The sequence below is a fragment of the Pangasianodon hypophthalmus genome, chromosome 2 (assembly GCF_027358585.1).
Source record: "Pangasianodon hypophthalmus isolate fPanHyp1 chromosome 2, fPanHyp1.pri, whole genome shotgun sequence".
Lineage (NCBI taxonomy): Eukaryota > Metazoa > Chordata > Actinopteri > Siluriformes > Pangasiidae > Pangasianodon > Pangasianodon hypophthalmus.
Window position 1 is genome coordinate 33,932,732 of NC_069711.1, and position 7,506 is coordinate 33,940,237.

The window sequence follows — 7,506 nt, forward strand, 5'->3', positions numbered from 1 at the left end:
GATCTTCTGAGACATTAAAAACTCTTTAAAACCTTTATTTATGGGCATGATCCTTACTAAAAAAAGTACAATGCTTTTAAACTGGAAATCCTCAGACTCTTCATGTTTCAAAGCTTGGTTGCCTGAACTGTTTGATGTCATACAACTAGAAGGTACACGTTCCTTTGAGCCCAAATCTCATCACCAATTCCAAACTGTATGGCAGCCCTGTGTGGATTTCCTCAAGTCTGAATAGTGCACCATTATTGCTATTCCTGTAATAATTCACTGAACCTGTGGTTTTGCTTTGCTTATGTTAGCCCATCCCTTCTCATCCCACTTCTTTTTTTTTCTTCTCTCTTCGTTTGTCGTTGTTATGGTTGTTCTTATTATACTGTTTGGATACTTTTGTATTCTTTGGTTTGCATATTATGCAAAAAACTCAAAATAAAATATTTTATTTAACTTTATTTACTTGGGAGGCTGAGAGAGTAGGCAGTGCTGATGTGTAACAAAAGGGCATTAGTTTGTTCTTCACCACCGCCACCACACCACATGACAAGTGTACGTGACAGCAGTGTTATAAAAAGACGAGTATCTGAGACAGGAGAGCGAGAAACCAGCAGGTCCTTCTACAGATAAAGATTTCTCTACAAAAATCTCCTCCTGTGATCATCTCACGTGTTCTACTGAACTTCAACGTCAAGTTCCAGCAGCTTGTGGTAAGAAACTCTCTCTCTCTCTCTCTCTCTCTCTCAGTTCTGTACTGATTGTAAACTTGTACAGATAATTATTGCTCACTCTCATCACTGTGACACTGTGTGGACTAGTCTACAAGCTACCAATTTCATGACCAGTATAAATGCTTTTTTAAGCTACGCAGGAATTAATTTCAGGATATGATGAGTAAATATGTAAAATAAAATGGCTCATGCATTTTAACTGGATGCCAGGCCGTAGCAGAAGTGCTGGTATTATTCAGAATTTGTCATTTATTTATTTAAGGCATGATCTACCATCAGACAATCTTACACTAATATTCAAGAATCCTGTGTCTAGGAATGAACATTTTATAAAAAGCAGGAATATTCCGCACTGACTTTGCTTCATGGAGGATTTTCCCATGTCATTGTTGTAAACCAATACAATACAAAAGCATGAAAGTTTTTAAATCGTCTTCAATATTCTAATACATTAGTGTCCATGCTTTTTTCAAAGGAGGGCAGATTAGACAAAATCAAAATCCTAAAAGGTCGGTCACTAATATATCCACATACAGTCAGGTCTAGAAATATATCTACCACAGTATATTGGAGCTGAAATTAAATTAATATGGGCTCAAAATGCAGACATTCAGCTTTAATTTAAGAGTATTTACATCAGGTGAAAGGTGAAGGAATTATACAGCTTTTTAGATCTGAATATTTTTGCATTGCCCATGATTTGTTTCATAATGTTTCATGATATTAAATCCCTTAATTCTCTTGACGTATGAGGCACACACATTTGCTCTGTCTCTTGAAGAGAAAGTATTCTTGTTTCCAGCTCTTTTGAAATCATTCCTTCTCACTGTTAACTTTGCACTTTTTGTCTGTAGCCAGGACTAAATGTCCTTCAGTAAATTAATTTGCAGGCGTAGTCAGAGAACAGCCCTGGTCTAATAAATCTGCAGTAAAATAATTTTATATTGAAATAAGTTTAATATGTGACAGAAATAAAAGGTCATTTTCCGAGGATTTGGCCGTCCCAGTATATATGAAAGTACTAAAGTCATGTTATGAGTATCTGTGGAAGCTCTATTCAGAAATCCTGTGGCGAAAACAATTTAATTAGATTTTTTTAAAATAATAGTTCTATTAAATAATTTTGATTACCGGCATATTGTTGACTTACCTTTACAATGAGCAATACATACTTATCGTCTTAATGTAACCTCTGGTACTCTTACTTTTATTTTGTGAGTTAGGCAGCATTATCCTCCTCAGATCCAATTAAAATAAGAAACAAAATTGGAAGCTATTGAAGTTTGTTCCAAGTAAAAATTAATTAAAATTCAGCAAAGTGAAAGGTGTAGTTGTGGTGGAAAATATTACCTTCTGAAGACAAATAAAAAGTTAAACTCACAGAGACACAGTTGACTCCAGAGTAATATGTTTATTCTCATCACAGCCAGGGAGAAGAACTCCAAAGATCAAGGTGTTACATGCAATTAAACAGTTCACTGCACAGGGCTAGTGTTTCATAATTGGTTACAGGTAGACGACAGACTTCATGCTTATTGGTTAAATAAAGATAAAATAAACATGAATTTATCAGAAATGATTATATGATTAACAGGAAAGGAAATACATATGTGGTGAAAATCTAATGTAACACTAGGACTGTGAGAATTACTTCATCTCAACGTCAGGTCACAAATATCAATTATTGTTGAGAATAACATTAATTTACATGTTAACCTTTTCACATCCAGAGCGCAAAAGCTGCTGAAGACAGAAATCTGATCATGCGAATGTGAAACTTACTTTACCCCAGTAGCAGCCTCAAGAGTTTCCAGAATTGATGACATGGGTGTAGCTGGTTCTGTTTTTGATCTCTCATTAGAAACACGTGGTCTTCCAATAGTTCAACACGCCGTTAATGTGCTATTGACCACAAATACCCAAATGCCTGAATATGAAACTATCTTTACCACAGTAAGAAGCAGCAACTTGCAGCCCAGCTGTCTGCATGCATGACAAATTCAATACTCATTATTCATTTTTCTCATTACACCAACTGCATTACCTTCCATTAACGAAAAAGTGCACAGATCAGTAAATAAATGACATTCTCTCATAACTTATTTGCAATTGGTACATACTGTATATCTGTCAAAATAAACACTGCACAAAAAATTAAGAGAAACTAATAACTAATATTCTCCCCAACAACACCATGCAGTATTTAATGCAACAACATTTTGTGCGTAAAACATTTAGAACTTAGCATTCACTAAACTATAAGCTTATATTATAATTGTTATACAACTATAACACTTCAAGTGACTAAAGAAATATGTGCATTAGTTTACTGAATGCGGCAGTGGTAATGGTACTGATCGGAAGGTCATGAGTTCAGACCCCAGCATTGTCAAGCTGCCGGTGCTGAGGCCTTTGAACAAAGCCTTTAACCCTCAATTGCTCAGCTGTATAAATGAAATAAATGTAAGTCGCTCTGGATAAGAGTGTGTGCCAAATACAATAAATGTAAATGAACTTGTGTTATGTTAAGCACCCAGTGAGAATTTGAAATGGTCATAAAATGGTGCGGAACCTGCTTATATCTGAATGATAATAAAATCCTACAGAATTACCTGGGAGATTTTAACACCATGTTCAACGCCAGCCTCAGTAGCGTCCTGAAACGAGTCCAGATCAGCCTCTCTGAGCTGCCATGCACCGCTGATCTGACTCTAAACTAGCTGATCTATCTCACTCATTCTCACATACACCTCTCCACTTCATGCAAAGTCATATCAAAGTGTTAACAGTCCTTTAAATCAAAAGAAAACACATTATTTCCCAGTGTAGACTTGTGCAGTTGACTGTAGAAACAGCTTTATCAAGTGTGACATATTTTTAGACTTACAGAGTTCACTGAGCTGCTTTCTTTCTCTACTGTCTCGCATTGTTTTTCCACCAAACGACTAGTGGACATTCCCACAGCAGTGATTAGTGAATGTCTTAGTTAGTCTATGTATCCCTTAGCTTATAGATAGATAGATAGATAGATAGATAGATAGATAGATAGATAGATATTGGGGGTCCAAAGCACTGAATCTGTATGTGAATTTCTAATGATCACTGGGCTACTTAAAAACAGATTTTACAGCCATTGCACAGGGTTAGCACTGAGCTACAGTCACAAACCTTCACAAACCTTATCTATCTATCTATCTATCTATCTATCTATCTATCTATCTGTTGATAAGAGCAGATCTCTCCTCATTTGTAACTGTATTTAATGTATTCAGTGGTTCTTCTGTTCTCCTGTTTCCAGCTAGATTTCTGCTCTCCATCACCTCACAAACACCTCATACACTCCTCACACAATCCTCGCACACTCCTCACACACACACACTCCTCCACTGTGTGTCAGGATGAAGTTCCTCGCTCTGGTGCTCCTGCTCTCCGCTTTCTCCTCACTGACCCTGACGGAGGTTTTCAATTCTTCAAGTTCTTTTAAAGAACACTGTCATGACTTCTTCATCCCGAACCCAGAAAATCGAAATGACAGCATCATCCCCACTATCTTCCCTGGAGATCAGTATAAGAAGATTTGTCAGCGCTGGAAAAACGAATACAGATTTGCCACCGTGTATGACACTAAGAGGAGGATCCCTGTTTACTCAGCCTACACGTTCTTACAGAAAGGGAAGACTAAACGCCACAAGAAGTGGAAAATTGAACCTCAGGTCAGTCAGTGTGTTTAAATATTTCATTACTGATTTATTAACATATGTAGCATTTACGAACTAAATGATTATCAGGCAGGAGACACTGTTTGTGTAGTAAAACATAGTGGACACAGATAGTAGCAAGTAAATATGAAATAACCAAAAAGCAGTTCATGTAATAAAAAAGTCAGTAAACAAACAAACAAACAAAACATTCCTTCTCCAATTTTAAAAGTCTTTCTTTTTGCACTGTAAGTGTCTTTTCAGACGTCTAAACACTGGATTTTACACCAATAGTATGGATTTTATTTCTGTAAAATGAGATTTTTGTGTTGTATTTATCATGAACAGTGTATTGAGTGAGCTGCTTAATGTGTTTGTTTTTAATTCACTACTATTTCATTTCTCCTCCATAACAGCTTGAAAATATCGAAGAATATAAAGAAAAGAAAGAGATGATGGATTCCCCGACAGATGAGGAAACTGTGAGAAATATAATTAACCAGGCTGTGAAATCAGATTATAATGTCAGTAGTTATACTCGAGGTCACGTGTTTCCATGTAGCTTTGCTGCTAATCAGGATCAAGCAGATTCCACCTTCACTTTAACCAACATAGCACCACAAACAAGAAAAAGCAACAACAAATGGGAAAGGCAAGTGGAGGAACCAATGCGTAAAGAAATAAATGAAACTTGTAGGCTAGACCAAAATCACCAGGCGTACATTGTGACTGGGGTCGTTCCAGGGAATAAATGGTTACCCCTAAAAGGTAAAGGAAGAGAGAAGGAAGAAGGTATTAACATTCCCAGTCATTTTTGGAGCGCTTTCTGTTGCACTAATAAAACTGATCATAAGAAAAACATATTAATGACCTACATCGCTGAGCTAGAGAACTTTAAAGTCCAAAAGCCCACCATTGATGACCTGAATAACCAACTCACTGAGTTGTATGGTCAGGATTTCAGTGTGTTTCCAGGATTAAAGTTGAGAAAATAGAGGCTCTTTTCTAACCGGAAATTCTCTATTTAAATCTAAAAATCGCATAAAAACAGCTTCATTCAATTAATGCTGATTAAAACACATGCAACAAGAAACATAAAAATGCTCTATTATATTATTACATCTCATCGTCTGATACATTTTTAATCATATTAAATCAAGGTGTTTATTTACGGCTGCTTTCACTCTCGGCCAGCGCACGATTTACAGATGAACTCTACAGGAAGTAGACTTTTTTTGTCATACTGAAACTTTTTTAGCTCCTGACCAATCAAATCACAAATTGGGGGGTGAATGAGAAAAACAACCATGGAGGACAAAGTGCTGGTGAATATCAAGAGGTTTACGACATGTCAGATGGAAAATAACTCTTTGTTGATATTCACATTAATCTTTATTTCATCTGGATTACTGAGAATAATAGATGTATTCTGGAGCACGAGCTAGGCTAGGTAGTTAGCCTTTACCAGCTACCACTCTAAGAGCGTTGTTATGGTTACAGTGTTCATGTTGGATTTCATCTTCTCCATCAGCACAAAAGGAGGAACAGGCAGCGATTTTCCTGTTACAGAAGTGTAAAAGCAGCGTAAAGGACACTTTGTTGACCTTCATTTTTCCTGGAACACTTTCCTGTACACTCATGCAAAAAGCTTTTTAATCAACATTGTTAGATTTGCTACTCTTGCAATAAAAGCTACTTTTAAACAATATGCAAATATTATGTTCAAAATAATTAAATCAATTAAATAATTAAATCTCTCTGTTAATTATCCTGCAGATCTTCAATAAAACTTTACTGTTTGCAGTGAAAGTGGACGATTTTGTCACCTCATCATTTCATCACACTGCACAGTGACACTTTCTGTACACAAGAAGATTTAATGCTAAATGTCTGCTGTCTATTATTATTATTATTATTATTATTATTATTATTATTATTATTATTATTACATAAATGTCCAGCAGGTGGCGCCATTGCACTACTGTGGACAGAGAGGGAGCTAAGTTACAGGTTTATAACACTGTGTGTGTTTTTTATAAATAATGTTAACTAAATATAATCATATCAGCTGTAATAATAATAATAATAATAATAATAATAATAAGTCTGTAAATTGATTAGGACACAAAATCTACTTAAATATATAATTTACTTGTATAAACTCTACAGAGATTGATATTTATTACATATTTTACATTTTAATATAATCATTTTTAAAAACTATGAATTTTTTTAGAATTGAAATTTATTTAACAAATGTGTGTATGTTTATACATAAGGATATTTTTTTGTGATGAAAAAATGATTATTAAAAAATATAACTATATATTAAATAAAAAATTCATAGTTATATGTGTGTTTTTTAGGTGTCTCAGTAAGATGTTTGTTTGTTTGTTTGTTTGTTTGATCTCAGATTTGATTTATGTCTGTGCCAGTGTGAGTCTTTACAGAGTAACCTTCACACTCATTTCTGTCTGATTTTGCCATGAAAACCTGATTCTGGTTCTGACTGAGATGTGAATCAGACTGAAGTCAGAAAATTCTGAAATTTGATTTCTCTGTGCAAATTATTAGGGATAGATTTCAGTTTACAGTTCAGTCTCACTGGATAATAATAACTGTAGCACTTCAGGTAGTTAATCAGGTGTATCTGTTATCAGAGCTATCCCTTTTAGTTTTAGATCTGTTTCTTCCTGTTCTTCATGCGGTGTAGGTTTTGTATCTGCTCTTAATGTAAAGCACACAAGAGGCTGGAAAAATACTGACCTCACCACAGCAATGTAAAACATGCGGACAGAGGGAGGGATGAAATGCAGCCGGCTGCGTCTCAATCCAACACCGAGGGAGCGAAAGTGACTTATTAGGTGATAAAGGGGACTGGGTATATGACACACTGTAGAAAATAGGTCACATGTTTTACTGTGGGATGGAATTAGGGCACATGATTCAGGGCTGGTGGTTTTGTTTACAGTGCAGTCTGGAAAACTGGGCCCCGTGTTCCTCCTCTACATTTTAGTGGTTTAATGAACGTTTTGTTTGCTTCGATTTGTAATAAAATCTGGAAATAATAAAATGCCGTGCTTGGG

The 7,506-nt window shown here is 35.6% G+C and overlaps 1 protein-coding gene across 1 annotated transcript; it reads left to right on the top strand.

Annotated features, from left to right (window-relative positions):
- The first annotated feature begins 377 nt into the window (after window positions 1-377).
- LOC117595889 (endonuclease domain-containing 1 protein) lies at window positions 378-6,234 on the top strand. The gene is made up of 3 exons (XM_053231667.1): window positions 378-701; window positions 4,021-4,435; window positions 4,837-6,234. The coding sequence occupies exons 2-3, from the start codon at window positions 4,121-4,123 to the stop codon at window positions 5,413-5,415; spliced, it is 894 nt and encodes a 297-aa protein (XP_053087642.1). The 5' UTR covers window positions 378-701; window positions 4,021-4,120; the 3' UTR covers window positions 5,416-6,234.
- The last annotated feature ends 1,272 nt before the right edge of the window (window positions 6,235-7,506 follow it).

Bases quoted from the DNA above. Each gene is read 5' to 3' on its own strand.
- LOC117595889 (XM_053231667.1), top strand. From the start codon at position 4,121: ATGAAGTTCCTCGCTCTGGTGCTCCTGCTCTCCGCTTTCTCCTCACTG. The intron at 4,436-4,836 runs GTCAGTCAGTGT...CCTCCATAACAG, and splicing joins AGTGGAAAATTGAACCTCAG to CTTGAAAATATCGAAGAATA.